General features: G+C 49.5%; 1 protein-coding gene and 1 pseudogene across 10 annotated transcripts in view; one reads left to right on the forward strand and one right to left on the reverse strand.

Moving 5' to 3' along the window:
* NAV1 (neuron navigator 1) overlaps positions 1 to 16064 on the reverse strand; it is a 243441-nt gene that overhangs the window by 21569 nt on the left and 205808 nt on the right. For 7 of the 10 annotated variants that reach the window (XM_053208821.1, XM_053208822.1, XM_053208823.1 and 4 more), the window contains 10 exons: positions 9711 to 9849; positions 8970 to 9267; positions 7173 to 7866; positions 6332 to 6775; positions 5690 to 5731; positions 4857 to 5005; positions 2842 to 3012; positions 1650 to 1702; positions 849 to 872; positions 661 to 738 (listed from right to left, as the gene is read on the reverse strand). In XM_053208821.1, the coding sequence (XP_053064796.1) occupies positions 661 to 738; positions 849 to 872; positions 1650 to 1702; positions 2842 to 3012; positions 4857 to 5005; positions 5690 to 5731; positions 6332 to 6775; positions 7173 to 7866; positions 8970 to 9267; positions 9711 to 9849 (2092 nt within the window). The remainder of the gene's footprint in view (positions 1 to 660; positions 739 to 848; positions 873 to 1649; positions 1703 to 2841; positions 3013 to 4856; positions 5006 to 5689; positions 5732 to 6331; positions 6776 to 7172; positions 7867 to 8969; positions 9268 to 9710; positions 9850 to 16064) is intronic. The other 3 variants (XM_053208824.1, XM_053208826.1, XM_053208825.1) reach the window with 3 other exon arrangements.
* Positions 11121 to 15541, forward strand: LOC128313100 (ATP synthase F(0) complex subunit C2, mitochondrial-like; annotated as a pseudogene).

The raw sequence follows: 16064 nt of genomic DNA on the forward strand, positions 1-16064 counted from the left end.
AAAACCAAGGCTTAAAGAAAGAAAGAAACTCATTCTTCTTGGATGGACTGAGGGCACGCTGAGGGCAGAGACAAAGAATCCTGGCTCCCAACCTAGAGCTCAGGTCATTTGTGCCACCTGCCCAAGGAGACTGCTAAGAAAAGGCAGTTGCGAGTGTAGCAGCTGGACGAGAACGAGAACTGTGTTTCTAAGTGGTGCCATGCTCACCAGACAGAATGCTAACAGCCAGTTCTGTGCCCGCCCGGTTATGCGGTGTGAACAAAAACACGAACATACCCCAGGGCAGCAGCAAAAGAGTACCAAGGGTTCTATAATACATAACTATTTCTGTCCATGGCCAATGGCAAGGTTGTTCCCACCTCCATGCAGAACCACTGATAATCCTTTCTCTCTCTAGGGAGTTCAAAGACCACTGGGTACGAACATATCCATACCTATTAATTACAGTGGGGGCAAAAACAGTTCTTTATAAAAATTGAGACTCTGAGAAAGGGAAGGCCAGTCACCAAATCCTCTGTTGTACGGCTATGAACGGGACCCACTCCCTTGGAATCTAAGCCCAGGGGATACCTTATGAGAGAATTCCCCTCCTTTGGCTGAACTTATCTGACTTACAGTCAAAATAACTGCCTGGGTCTTCCCCTACTTTATGGCACTCACATTGGCAGAGAGTTGAGACGTCAGGGTGGCCACTTTTTCCTGGGATGATTCCAGTTCCCTGCGAAGCTTTCGGATTTGCTGTGAAAGGGAGAGAAATACAACTTATGGTGGCAGAAGAAGTCGGAGATCTGGAAGCAAAATGGGGTGCAGAGGTGTTAACAAGCCGAGACAAAGGCTTTGCACCCTACCTCAGATTGCATCCTTTCTTCAGCCTGAAGAAGGAGCACAGAAGGAGAGAAAAGAGAGAAGGAGGTGGTTACTATGGAGGTGAAGAAGCCAGGCCCCAGTGGCAGGGCAGAGAACCTGAAGAAGCATGACTCAGAGGTGCGAAGAGGCTGAAACTCCGTTTCTTGGCCCTGGCCCCTCACGAGGTGAGCTGAGACCCTCTACTTAGGTTCACGTAAAAGATTTCTCTGGAGCTCATCTCTAGCCAACTTTGTCATTGCCAAGAAGGCTAGGAAATGAAACTCAGGTTGATCTGAAGGCTACTGCCACTAACTTGAAGGAGTGAAGAATTAGGGGCAAAATAAATGTAAGGCCCGAGTTACACCTCACAGCAAAATGCAGTGTGCCCAATCCCCCACAGTAAACATCTGGTAAAGTCTGTATGCTGTGAGGATCCTGGAGTCCTATAAACCTCCCCCTCCCACCTTGCCACGGATGCTTCTCACTTAACCCTGGCACAGAATGGGCTCTATCATAAGGGGACTATCGAAATTTCAAAGGAGGGGAACAAAAGGCACCAGAGTTGCTCAGGAATTGGTGGTGAGGCCATAGAGACCACTGAGGAACCGATGCACAACCAAGCGCTCCGAGCTCCAGGCGCCTCCCCAGACCTACCCCAGATCCATAAGGCATAATGAATAGGTAGCAGTGCCCTGCCCCCCCCGCCCCCCCCCTCGACTAGTTACCCACCCAACACAGGTCCTAGGGAGCAGAGCAATGGTAGGAGACAGGGGATGAGGGAGGAAGAGAAGTAACGCTCTTACTGAGGAGTAAGTGGAGGAGGCACTGGAGGCCAGGGACAGCACTGAGCCGTGAACTGAAAGAGAAGCAGAACACAGAGTTAACAGAGAGCTCCAGGGATAAGGGGTTTCAGGGCAGAGCCCTAAGGCAGGAGTTTGGATTCTGACTCTGGAGGGCATCTGTAGCAAACAGGTTGGTTATGACAACAGCCCAGAGCAAGCAGGTGTCTGCTGAGGAGGCGAGGTCCTGAGCAGAGGTAGCCTCCTCCCTCGGGCTACATTTTTCTGGCAGCCTGGGGATGGCGGGCCCTTGCTCAACCTGCTCCGAGGGGCACGAGGGTTCAGGGAGAGGGAAAGGAGATATTCGTGGATAGGCGTCATCTTATCTTCTCAGCTCTGGGGACCGGACCGTTCAGATGAAAACCGTACTGAAGTGTAAAATACTCGTTCTGATGATTCAATAGCCCTACTGACACAACTACAGCAGCTTCTGCAAGGATGCCTCCAGGCTGAGCGTCCTGCAAATAACAACCGGAAGTCTGCTCTCTGGTAAAGCCCCATCTTCCAGGCTCTGACCATGCACACCCAGATCATCACAAACAACCACAGGGCCCTCCTTGAAGCTAAACTTTGGAACTTTTTTTTTTTTTTTTTTTTAAGTAGACTTCATGCCCGCCCAGCGCAGAGCCCAACGCGGGGCTTGAACTCACGACCCTGAGATCAAGACCTGAGCTGAGATGAAGAGTCGGACGCTCAACCGACTGAGCCACCCAGGCGCCCCGTGGAACATTCTTGAAAGAGGAATGAGATGCCGAGTTCTTCCTCGGGATTTAAGAGCTACCATTATGCCCCTTGATCTTGTCACATACTCTGAGAGACTGTGGGGGAGGAAAGACCACTGGGGGAACGAGGAGGGTAGGAGCTGCAGTTTTCTGAGCGCTCCGAGGGGTACCATGTAACCCTTCCACGCTCCATTTCCCGCCCCCAGCCCCAATGGCAAATGCTCCATCCCAAAGCCCCAGCGCCAGACGGTGCCACCCAAGGTTTCTGGGCCCCCAGACCCTTCAAAGGGATGGGAAGAAAGAACTGAAATGGCCCGAACTCGATGTTCTGTGAATCATGTACGTGTGTGTGGTGGTGGTAGTGGAGGTGGTGGCAGGTGAGGGGGCCCAGCAGAGCTGGAATGAGCGTGAACCGCGCTGGCATGAAGTCTCACCGTCGTCCGTGGGGTCTCGGAAGGATCCTGACCGAATCATCCCCTTGGGTCTCTCGGCCAGGGACAGGGTGCTCCCCATTTGGGAGCCGCTGTACAGCTCGAAGGCCGCCTCGTGGGTGGGGATGCTGTTGGAGCGGGTGATTCTTGGCGTGGTGGCCGCAGTGGGACTCACTGGAAGGACAGAGGGGAGGGGGACAGGGGAGGGAGGGGGAGGGCAGGAGAAGAGGCAGGGTCATCAGCTCTCTGGGTCCCTTGGGAAATGGAGCACCAGGAGCATGGGAGGCAAATGGTGAGAGGGCAGGAGAGGAAGGGCGAGGTGGGGCAGTGGGAGTGTGCAGGCAGCTGGGGCTTAGGGGTGGGGTCTCTCCTGGGGAGATCGAGCCCTAACGGAGAAGGACCCTGCTGTCAGGAATAAAGGGAGAACAGCGTTTCCTATTTTAAAGACCTTCCCTCAGCCCTGCCCGGGAACTGTCGCTTTTCTGAAACCTTCACATCACTTGAAAGTGCCGATGAAAATGGGATGTCGTGGTTCCGTAAAATACACCTGGCAGCTTGGGAGGACTAAGAATTCGGGCCAAGACTCAGATCTGAATGATGACAAAGAGGCAGCTAGAGAAGGGGGCCAGGCCATGGGCTCCGATGGGCTCGGCATTATGGGAGGGAGCGAGACTCTCCCCACAAGCTGCGTCGTCCCAGGCCACTGGTCGGTTCTGACGCAGCGAGAAACACAGCCCTCTCTGCCCAGCATCCGGCTGGAAGGTCAGGTGGATGGAGCTCAGGTAAGTCTCCTAGAATCTGCTTTGAAGCTGGGCTCCGCTGAATCCCTGCCGATTGCAGGACCTGCTCCCCTCTGTCCCTCCCGTGTTGGGGTTACGGCCTCCCAGGGTTCACTCCCACATGCACCTCCCCTTGGCTACTCTTTTGCCTCCACACAGGCAGGTGGATGTCTAGTCTCTCCATAAAGACCTGTGCGGAAGATTTCGCACCTCTCTCGGCCCTCTCAAATACGTAAGGCGATCACGGTTTAGCCCAGCCCCTTCATCCTGCAGCGCTAACGCATTTCCTCTTCTTTGGTCCTCAGTGGAGATGGAGAACAAGCTGGCCCCATCCTCCATTTAATGGCCCTTCGGTAACCAGATGACCCTGCCTTAGGAATCATTCCCTCCTGTAGGCAAAATGATCTTAATTCCTAGTTTTTCCTCAAATTGCCCGCAGCCATCCCACAGGCATGTTCCAGGTCCTCATTTTCCCTTACTGCTTTCCTTCACTCAGCTGAGACAGGAGGTGGACTTAGAAAGACACGGCAAACGACAAGCCTGTCCTGGGCTCGTTCTAAAGGGGTTCCCACTGAGCCAATCACGGCATGCTGCTTCCCAGAGCCAGGGCTGGTGAGCTCCTGTGCCGTGGCCAGGCCTCCACCTGAAGCTTCTTTGCCTCCCTGCCTCTGAATCAGCAGTCTCTTCCTTCTTTCCTAGCTTTCCTTTCTCCTTAGGCTTTAGAAAGGGTGTAGCCAGGACGTGTCTCCACCAGCTCTGCCTTCAGGGCTAGGATGGTCCTGGATCAGCCACAGCAGCCGGGGAGCCTGCACTTTTCTGAGTTTGGAGGCAGATTCCATCGTTTGCAATCAACAACTGTCCCTTCCTTCTTCTCCACCAGCCCAGCATTTTAGTATCGCAGCCCCGAGTGTGGCAGCTCCTTTCTGGCAACGACTGCCTGCTTCTTGCACTAGTTTGATCTCCGGGCCTCGGTCTGTGGCTTTTCCACGCCATCATTCAGACTCTCTGATGCTACAAGGACCCTTACAGCTTGTGCCCAGGGGCAACTTTTCAGTTTAAGGATCTTGGAGCACTTTGCCTTCAATCTGATTTTGGACGGATAAACTGAGGCACCACGAAGCCACCCAGTGCGGTGGGAGTCAAATACGAGACGAACCCTAAAGTCCAGCTGCCTTGCCTCACACTGCAGGGTGACCCCTGCTTCATCCCATGCCACAGTGAGTGACCGGAAACACTGACCTATGTTGGTAAGCTGGCCCTTTGCACTCAAGGACATGGAGAGTGCAGGGGGGGAAGGCAGCTCTGACTGGTCGTCGGCTTCGGGCAGCCCACCAATGGTATGGGAGTGTCGCCTCTCCTTGGTGTCCTCCTGGGACTGAAGCTGGTACCTGTAGGACGGAGCAGAAGAACTCAGCCCAGGCAACCACAAAGTGATATCAGAGGTTTGGCTGGTGTGGAGGTTCTGGACGCAGGACAAGGGAAAGGGGGAGCAGACAGAACTGCCTAAGGAGTGAGGGAGCAACAGACAAGGTGACATCCTGAGGTGGGGACTGAAATGATGGAGGGGGCGTGACAGCCTCTTCCCGGGAGCTCAGGACAGAGCTTTACGACTCCATACGTGGGCTTCCACAGAGCAGGAGTCACCTAGCTGAAGAACTCAGGGCTGCAGAATTGGTGGAGGACCGGGGTGTCCTGCTCTTCCCCATCTCAGTGACCCCAGAGGCGGCCTGTCCTCCCACCGGTTTACTTTGAGGGAGGGAAATTACAGAGAGGAAGTTTAGTCAGGACTGGGGACAGCACAGGCCGGGACAGGTAAGGGTAGGTAGGATTCCCATGTGCCAACCTGCTTCCTCTCTGTCACCAAAAAAGAACTCTGGCTATAAAGTTGACTCACACATAATACTAAGCTTGGGTAGGGCTCGAGGAGGCATTCGCACAGGCACCACATACAAAGAACTCGGCTAAAAGGGACACTAAGTTCATGACCGGGACTTAGGACGGGTCAAGTTACAGTTTTTCCCAAAGACCAGGATCCGCAGATAGAGGGAAGGAAAAACACATTTAAGGGTTACCTGAGCCCTTTCTTGGGAAGAGTGTTCCGATCCCGCTGATTGCTGTGCAGAAAAAAGAGAGAGAGAGGGAGAGGGAGGCATGTGGGTCCATCTTAGAAACTAGAATTTGGGACCACAGGTTTACAGGATGCAACACCTAACACAGGACATCAAACTGCAAACCCCTTTATCTCTATAAACAAAATAAGACAGTTGCAGTCTTCCTCTGTGCTTACAACTTGAGAAATTCACTTGAAATACGAAGTGTTTTTGTCTGCTCAGGAATCAGGATGTGGTTAGCTACCTAAAAGGTCACATTAAGGTGTGATATAATAGACATCAGTCTGGCCTAAAAAGCAAAAGCTTTGGATGACAGGTTAAACTACTTGTGACATCTTGGAAAAGCCACTTAATGTCTGTGCACTAGTGTCCCCAGTGTACAATTATCATAGTGATAATAATAATAATTTATCAGCACAGTAATTTGAAACTCCCGCGTATCTCCTGGAGGTGTTGTGAAGCACATGAAATTACTTACTGTACGTGAAAAAATTTTCAAAGTCACAGCCCGGCAATCAAATACAGGATGGTGTTACTAATGGCGAAATGAGCCAGAGCCATAGGGACAGACCCAGGTTCAGTTGTGTCTCTCTATCCACCTACCTGTCCAATTGCCCAGTTCTGGGGCTTCCACTCCAGGTCAGCTCTTCCGTCTCTTCCTCTGGGGGTGCAGCAGGGGGAGCCGGGGGGGTGGGAACAGGGGTACTGCTGGGGAAGGCACTGGGCAGGCTCATTGGCATCTGGAGGGACTCCATGCTCCTGTGCAGGCCTGAGAGTTTGGGGTACATGCGGGTCTCTTTGGGGACACTGAAACCACTCATTAGCTCCAGGCCCTGGGAGAAGCTGGCTGAGTTAATATTGAGAATGGGTGCTGGACTAGGGGTGAAGCAAGAAGGGAGAGGGCTCCCGGTCGCTGAGCTTGTAGGATGCAGATCTGGGACCTTTGAAGCGTGGGCCTCACTCGACGATGGCAGATCCAGACTGTTGGAGTTGACCTTGTCTAGGTTGGCTAGGGAGGGTGGCTTGACAAAGCTCTTAGCTGTGGCCCTGAGGGAAGTGAAAATTAAATAAAGTTTTCAGAATAACAGAGTGACAGAAGCAAGAGGCGGTCTTCATGAGGGGGACAGCACATGCACGTGGGAGACACAGGTGGGTTTACACACGGATGGATTTACATACAAAGATACATGTAAGGAAACCCAGAAAACCCACTCGTCCGAGTGCTGAAGATAGGTTAAGCGTTGGTCAGGGAATAGGATAAACGAGGTGAGTTTTGAAAGTGGGAGAAGGAACTTGTCATACAGGGGAGTGGAGGGGAAAGAGCCAGGCAAAGGTCCAGAGGCGACAGTGGGTAGGTAGGCCAGGCCTCACTTGGTCTAAGGAGTACAGGCATGTGTCAAAGAAAGAGCAGAGGGACGAGGAAGAAGCTGCCCAGTTCGGGTACCTGAGAGGGGTTGGTGGCAGTTCTGCCAACTTGGTGGCTGGGGGGTGGCTGGCTTGGTTCTTCGGAGTACTCTCTGGGGAGCCAATGCTCTTCAGGGAGATGTTGTCTGAGTCCAAGGCCACCGCCTTGGCTTTGGCTTTCTCCTTTTCCCTATCGGTCTGATTGACAGGGGCTGGAGTGGTCCGCCCACTGGCCACCTTGGAAGGCTCCTTCAGTCTGGAGGGTGTAAGGCCCCCCTGCTTGGTGCTAAGAAGGCTGGGGTCAATGCTGCTGCTAACAGGGCGAGGTCCGCCCCGCCCACCGGTCACGCTCATGGAACTGGACTTGGCTGGCCGGGGCAGGCTTCGGTACTGGATGTTGGAACGGGCGCCAGGAGCCAGGAATCCGGGCTCTGCGCTGTTGGACACATCTAGGCTGGTCTTGCGTCCATTCACGGGCTTGACAGGGATGCCTGAGGACTTCTGGATTTTACTGAGAGTGGCCGAACCCCCGGTCTGCATGACAGTGGCTGTGCCTGTGGCAGGAGGAGGCTTCTTGTAGCCAAAAGATCCTGAAGTGGAGGGGCGAGCAATGCCCGAGGGAGGCTTCTTAGCATCACTCAGGCGATCCCGGCCGGCGTCAGAGGAGGAGCGCTGTAGCCCGGTGTTCTTCACTGCAAGTTTACCCTTGTCCGTAGCTTTGCCTTCCGGTTTGCCTGTAAGAGGGCGGGAAATGAGGTAAGAGTGGCTGAAACTGGCCCATACCTTGGCAATGTCCCGGCAAATCCCTTTCTTGCCCTCCATGGGAAAAGGACACATTGACAAGGTACTATAGAATTTTAGAGACTGGTAAGCAGGTACCACGTAGGCTGATGAAATTTCTCGCCAGAGGAAGGAGACTGGGTAGGAGCGGCCTCAGGGTTTTTTTTTATTTGTTTGTTTTGCTTTTTGTTATTTTCTGCTTCTAGAAAATACAGCAGGGGCGCCTGGGTGGCTCAATCAATTAAGCGTGTGACTCTTGATTTGGGCTCAGGTCGTGATCTCCCAGTTCATGGGATCAAGCCCCGTGTTGGGCTCTGTGCTGACAGCATGGAGACTGCTTGGTTTTCTTTCTCCCTTTCTCTCTACCCCTCCCCAGCTTGCTCACACGAGTGCGTGCGTGCTCTCTCTCTCAAAATAAATAAAACTTAAAAAAAGAAAACCAAACGACCCACTCCCATTACAGTAGGACATTCCACTTTGGTGAAAATGGCAGAGGCAACCACAAAGGTTAAGAAAGAAGTGCATCTAACAACTGGCCAAGGAAGGACAAAAAGGAGGGGCCACAAACAGCTGAGATTATGGCCACACCTCCTGGTAGGTAGAGCCTGGAGGGAAATGTCAATTAAGGCGAAAAGTTACCCAAGGGGCCAACTTTGGGAGCAATGCAATTCTGATTTTTTGTTTTCTTGGGACCTCACGGGGAGGCCAAGCAAGTACCTTGTGAAGAAGTACGCCAGCCAAATGTCTTGGGAGAGGAAAGAAAGACAACCAATGGGAAGTATCTAAAGGCAGGTCAAACTAGTCTCTGAACATAACATACTCCTGCCTCTCCCTCTTATTAGCTGTATGGTTTTGGCTCTGCCACGTAACCCCTTTTTGTTTTTATTTCTATATTCATAAAATGGAAATAGTAATACCTATCTTCCCTACCTCACAAGACTGCTGTTAAAGCACTCTGTAGATGTTTGCTACCATCCTGTGGGTTAATGACCTTAAGGAGAGGAGCAGCCAAAGAAAGAGGACTTTGCCCTCATCCCTTCCTTTATTCCAGGCTCACCTGCGACTTTGAGGGCACTCTGGGCTGTGTGAGTGATGGGGGAAGTGACAGCCACCGGCGGGGTCTTGCCCTTCTTCAGGGAACCAGGGTGTCCCAGGCTGACAGGCTTTTTCAGTTCTCCAACCTTGGATGAATCATCACAGCTTTCGGGCCGCTCTCTCCGCCACTTAGAAGTCCCAGGTTCCATCTTCAGGCTACCACTGTCGTACTCCAGTTTTTTGGGGGCCTTCTCCTCTGATTCACTAAACCAGCTCAGCCCGCTTTCTGCCAGTGAGCGCTTCTCTGAGTCTGTGCGGAGCTGAAGAGCAGAACAGAAAAAGCAGAGTGAGGCATGAGGGTCTTGGGGATGGAAACAAGGAGGCTGACGGGATTTATTTTGGTTGCTGGGTGGCCCTGCTCGTTCCACAGTGTTGTCAACCCAGGGTTTCGACCTATACCTCTCGTGTGCCAGAGAAAAGACATCCTGTGTCTTTCAGGGCTTCTTTTTCTTCTCTGGTTGGAACAGAGATGTATCACTCCAAGTAGGCGTGGCCACTAATACAGGTGTTACTAGGACCACAGCTAAGACTGCTTGGTAGCCTCAGGTTTCCTTTGGCCAGCTCTAAAAGGACTTGGCCAAAGGCACACGGGAAGAGATCCCACGGGGTGGGCGAGTGTATGTGCGAACGTGTACCCAGGCATTGCCGTCTGCCCTGTGGTTCATCTCGACATAGTGGCCCAGGTGTTTGTAAGCTTACGTACCACTATTGTAGAGTTCCTGCGAGAAGCAGTGGGAGTAGTTGGGAGGGAGTTGAGGGAGGAGCTGGCATTGAACTCTTCTGAGCTGAGGTTGTCCGAGGCATCACTGAGCCCACTGCTGATGGAGCTGCTCTCATCCCAGCTGCGGGACAGGAGATAAAGGTTAGCAGTTAAAACAGAAGCCAAGGCAAGAAATAAACTTTTCATATTGATGGGAGAAATGGCTCTATTCCAGTATATAGACTGGCCAAGAGGAGAAAGCTTGAAGGTTAGTCCTGGGTTTGCCAGTAACTTGAAGTATACTTTGGCGATGTTCTTTTATAAAAGGAAAGCACTCTGTCTTTATCTGGCAAAAGAAGACGTTACATCTCCTTAACAGAAAGGTATACTGTGACGACAAGGTAATTCTTAGATCAATCTAATTATACAAACCAATTTCCTCTCCCTGTCGACGTCTTCCAATCTCATAACAACCATATCTTTGTTCATTTCTGGACGTGTTCTCCAAGTATTTTCCCTCTCTTTTCTGGTAACAAGGGCCAGAAAAAGATTTATCTTTTTCAGGACCCCTTAGACCTATCGTTTCTCACTGCTCCTCTGCTTATACGGTTTCCGGATCCTGGGATCAGGTTTTGCTTCTAAGCAGCATGTACCTCTCTGCTGATAAATGAGCCGCACTTAAGGTGCTGTGGCCAAGCAGAAGCACCAAATTTGTGCCGAACGGTTTCATCTTTCTGGCAATTGCTCAGAACATCAGATTTGTGGTAGCTGGGAGAGACCGTGGTTGAACATCTGCATATCTGCCATGTCTTTCCATAAAGAACCCTAGTCCATACACTAAGTGAAACTAATACAGGCTTCTTCATCTCTTTGGAACTTGGATTCTACAACATTCCCTTAGCTGTTCATTTCTGCGTTTAACAACTTTTGCAGTTAGAAAGTTAATTCTTACCCTGTAAACTAAATAGGGTCCTCTACCATTGTTACCAGCTTCCTTTTGTTCTCTCCTTATTTGCTATTCCCAAGCTTTTTTTTTTTTTTTTAAGTTTATTTATTTCGAGAAAGACAGAGACAGCGTGAGCAGGGGGAAGGGCAGAGAGAAAAGGAGAGAGAGAATCCCAGGCAGGCTCCGCGCTGCCAGCACAGAGCCCCATGCAAGACTCAAACTCACAAAACTGTGAGATCGTGACCTGAGCTGAAACCAAGAGTCGGGAGCTCAGCCGACTGACCCAGCCAGGGAGCCCCCTCCACGCCCCGCAAGCTTCTTCTTGATCACACATTATTTACTGAGTTCAAAATCTGTCTCCTACAACCTTTCTTCAAAGGTCCTGTTTTCTAAGCCTTTCACCACTTCCTTCTGGATCCTAAAAAGTCCCTCTGATTTCACTCAAGTTTTAGAGCCCAAAGCTGAACATGGGCTTCAGGAAGACTGCAGTAGGAAAGCATCTGTTTGTGCCTGTAGGGATCATTCTCCAAATCGTTGCATCTGTGTTCACAGGTTTGTTTATCAGTTTTGCGTGTGTGAAGGACTAAGAGGCTGGTATCTGGAAAATGTTTCCTTTTTGCTTTAGTTTGAGTTTCAGATCATGGAACAAAAGTCAGACGTACAAGTCAGCTAAGTTCTTGGCCCAGATTTCAGCTGGCCTCCCTCTAATTTATTTGCTGGGAATAGGGAAGTGGGTGGTTTGGACATTTGGCTTGGTTGCTCTGTACTGATTAATCCAAATACATTGAGAAAGAGCAAAGAAAGAATGGGGATTAGAACACACTACAGAGTGATTTCGATTTTCTTGCTATGAAATATAGCCATTATTAAAACAAGCAACCTCTTTTTTTCTCCACTCGTGACATATATTAATCCCACGTTTGTCTTGGGCTAAGGTATCACAGCCCCCATTTTGTAGAGAAAGAATACTGAGGAGGAAAGATCAGGTCTGGCTTTCTGATCCTATCAGCTCTTCTGGGTTAAGATAAGATCTCTGGCAAGCAAACAAACAAACTATTCACTGCCTGTTCTCCTGGGTCAAAGACAGAGGAAGCCTGGAGTACTGAACCTTCCGTCTGAAATTAATTATTGGTAATGAAGGTCTTGGAGTGGAGAAAATTCTTACGGAAGGGCTCTTGCAAAAAGACTAGGGCTGCTGTGGTCCACCAGTCTAAAAGAAACCCTTCCTTTGCCCTACATTTATGGAAAGGCTTAATATTAAAAATAAAGACGGGGAGTGTATCTTCTCAGAGAGGGTTCAAGTCCTCCTTGCCCATTCCTCCCAATTCACAGACCTTTCCTTTAGGTTTATTTACTTATTTTGAGGGGAGGGGCAGAGAGAGAGGGAGAATCCCAAGCAGGCTCCGTGATGTCAGCACAGAGCTGGACGCAGGGCTTAAATCTCAAGCCGTGAGATTATGACCTGAGTCGAAATCAAGTTGGATGCTTAACCAACTGCCATCCAGGTAGCCCTCACTTTTACTTTTAAAGTAACCACTGTTAACAGTCTCTTGTGCTTCCTTCAAGAATATCCCTATGCGGGGGGCGCCTGGGTGGCTCAGTTGGCTGAGCATCCGACTTCGGCTCGGGTCATGATCTTGCAGTTTGTGAGTTCGAGTCCCGCGTTGGACTCTGTGCTGACAGCTCAGAGCCTGGAGCCTACTTCAGATTCTGTGTCTCTCCATCTCTCGGCCCCTCCCCTGCTCATGCTCTGTGTCTCTTTCAATAATAAATAAATGTTAAAAAAAAAATTAAAGAATATCCCTATGCGGGGCGCTTGGGTGGCTCCGTGGGTCAAGCGTCCAACTTTGGCTCAGGTCACGATCTCAGAGTTCATGGGATCGAGCCCCACATCGGGCTCTGCGCTAACGGTGTGGAGCCTGCTTGGGATTCTCTCTCTCTCTCTGCCCCTCTCCTGCTCATGGTCTCTCTCTCCCTCCCTCTCAAAATAAATAAACATTAAAAAAAAAAAAAAAGAATATCCCTATGCTTCTGTCTTCTAGCTGCTTGCTTTCTGGATCTGCTGAATAGCTGACATTATGGGACCACAATTCATCATCCTGGTTCTCTTTACCAGGCTCTTTAAAAAAAATTTTTTTATTGCTTTTTTTAAATGTTTATCTTTGAGAGAGAGAGAGACCAAGCACAAATGGGGAAAGGGCAGAGAGAGAAGGAGACACAGAAGCCAAAGTAAGCTCCAAGCTCTGAGCTATCAGCACAGAGCCTGACACGGGGCTTGAACTCAAGAACCTGGAGATTATGACCTGAGCCGAAGTAGGTGGCTTAGCTGACTGAGCCACGCAAGTGCTCTCTTTACCAGGCTCTTAAGCTAGAACGTCAGTCTTTCTCTAGTTGGTTTACCTTCTTGTTTTAACGAAATATCTCTTCTAGTAGGTTTCAATAGATGCTTGGGAAGCAAACTTGGTAAGATCTGACACAGTATAAAGTATCTTTATTCTATTTTTACATGTGAAATTTTGGGTAGCCATACAATAATAAACTGAAAGTAATCTCTAAGGATTTAAAGGCACTGCTCCATTGTCTGGCCTCTATTGTTGCCATTCTGATTCCTTGTCCTTAATATGTGACCTATTTCTTTCTAGAAAGCTTAGCATCTTCCCCGGTGTTCTAAAATATCATTAATGACATGCCTTGGTGTGGGCTGATTTTTATCCATTGAGTTAGATACCTTACTGGGCCCTTATAATCCAGAAATTTTCATGAATTATTTCTTAAATTTTTTTTAATGTTTCTATTTATTTTTGAGAGACAGAGAGAGACGGGGGAGGGGCAGAGAGAGAGAGAAAGACACAGAATCTGAAGAGGCTCCAGGCTCTGAGCTGTCAGCACAGAGCCCTATGCGGGGCTCAAACTCACAAGCCGTGAGATCATGACCTGAGCCGAAGTTGGACGCTTAACCGACTGAGCCACCCAGGCGCCCCGCGTGAATTATTTCTTTGATGACTTTCTCCTCTCCATTTTTTTAGTTCTCTCTTCTACAATGTCTATTATTCAGATGATACATTTTGAGGCTGATACTCTTTGATTTTCTTTCTTATTTTCCAGCACTATATATATTTATTTTTTAACTCTACTTTTGGGGCAGCGGCCTCAATTTTATGTTCAGTTTCCTCCATTAAAATGTTCCTTTCTGCTATCATATTTAAAATTTTAAGAGTACTTTAAAAATAGCACATCATTCCTTCTTTCAAGGATGCAATCTCTTCTCTTAACTCTCGAAGATATTCATTCACCAATTTATTCAGAGGGGCAGGTTTATAATCTCTTTGTATAGTGTCTGGTTCCAAGTAGCTTCTTTCTGTCTGTAGTGGTGAGACTTTCAAGTTACAGACCCTTCTTAGTTGTCTGATGATCCTTGGTTTTTTGCTCATAGGTAAGAATGGAACACTCATTAATAATTTGGTGGGGGGGGCACCTGGGTGACTCAGTCAGTTAAGTGTCTGACTCTTGATTTTGGCTCAGGTCATGATCTCATGGTTCGTGGGATTGAACCCTCCCCCCCCCCCGCCCCCCCAAATGGCCTTCACGCTGACAGCACAGGAGCCTGCTTGGGATTCTCTCTCTGCCCCTTCCCCGCTCACACGCACGTACATGTGCTCTCTTTCAAAATAAATAAACATTTTTTTAATTAAAAAAATCGGGGCGACTCGGTGGTGCAGTCAGTTAAGCCTCCGACTCTCGATCCCTGCTCAGGTCATGATTTTACAGTTCCGGAGTTTGAGCCTCACATCAGGTTCTATGCTGATGGCGTGGAGCCTGCTTGGGATTCTCTCTTTCTCTCTGCTCCTCCCCGGTTGTGCTCTCTCATTCTCAAAATAAATAAACTTTAAAAATTAAAAAAAAAAATTAAAACAATTATTTGGAAGCTTTGTGCACATAGATAGGACTTGTCAGTTATGCTTTCTGTACAGGGAGATGTGATTGGACTTGTTCATGTAAGTTTCTTCTCTCAGGCGGGTCAGGTTCCCTAGAGATGAATCTTCCAAACTCCTGCCTGGCGGGGAAGGGCTATTGCCTTTCTGGAAGTAGCAGAGGAGAGGATCTCAGAGTCTAAGTGTTTCTTATATAAGTTTTAAACCAATCCTCCTGTTTTTAGTTTCATCGCTTCCCCCACTAAAGGTACCTGATGTTCACCAACTACCAAGCTTTTTGAGGGTTCTGGGGTGCAAACACAATCGCTGTGCAGCTTTTCCGATCACTGGCTCAGGACTCAGCTTTAAGTCGGATAAATCCATTCACACTTGCCTTTCTCATTTCCAGCTTCCCCAAATTTTGTGGCTATTATCTCTTCTTTTCCCTGTTTATGGTGCTTTTGGTGTTAAGACTTAAGGAAAAAAGAACCCCCCTCGCTGCCCCTCTCTGTCTTCTCTGAACTGGGAGCAGCTCTCCTTCCACAGCCCCTCATCCCCTGAAAACCTACGCCTGCGCAAAGTTTGCCTCCGCCCCCTTCTTGGGCAGGAGCACCTCTTGGCTGTTGAGTGGATCACTGTCCGCAGTGGTGCTAAAACCACAGGAGACACTGACATAGAGAGCCTCAGCAGCTTGGCAGCCCCACGTCCCCTGACCTCACTTATTCCCAGCCGCAGCTTCCGACCCAGCACCATTTCAAGGGACATTGACACAGCAGCCAAGTTCATTGGGGCTGGGGCTGCCGTGGTAGGGGTGGCTGGCTCTGAGGCTGGAATTGGGACTGTGTTTGGGAGCCTCATCATTGAACCCCTCCCTGAAGCCAAAGCTCTTCTCTTACGCCATTCTGGGCTTTGCCTTCTGGGAGGCCAAGGGGCTCTTTGGCCTGATGGCGGCCTTTCTCATCCTCTTCGCCATGTGAAGGAGCCATCTCCATTTTCCATAGGTTTTTCTCCCATATCTTATCTGCCCTGTATGTTCCTTTTCTAATATCTCCCCAGGCAGCCTGGGGTTGGCTCAGGGTTTGACAGAGGGAAAACAAATAAATGATGTATTAGTAAGAAAAGGAAAAAAAAAAGAAACCCCAAACCCTGTATTATCATTTTACTCTTGTGGTAGTTGTGAAATATGCTACCAGCAGCAAAACGCCCCTAAATGACACTTAACAGAGTTTGCTCTTTTGAATTACATGTTCTGATGGGTAGACTTTAAGTACAGTGAGGAGAGGAGAGTTCCATCACCAAATCAGGAAAAGCCGGAAGGAACCATCTAGATGATTTTTTTGAAGAATCAAGACCCTGGGAGAAAAGAGGCCGGATGGACGCTGTCCACCCTGAAACATGACTGCCTAAGGTCTGAGAACAGAAAGTCTTTAGAAGAGTTTGCAGACTCTATCAGCTAACGAGCCAGATTTACCACAGAGTAACTGCCTGGTCACTGGTGAT

This window comes from Acinonyx jubatus, chromosome E4 (assembly GCF_027475565.1).
Source record: "Acinonyx jubatus isolate Ajub_Pintada_27869175 chromosome E4, VMU_Ajub_asm_v1.0, whole genome shotgun sequence".
Classification (NCBI taxonomy): domain Eukaryota; kingdom Metazoa; phylum Chordata; class Mammalia; order Carnivora; family Felidae; genus Acinonyx; species Acinonyx jubatus.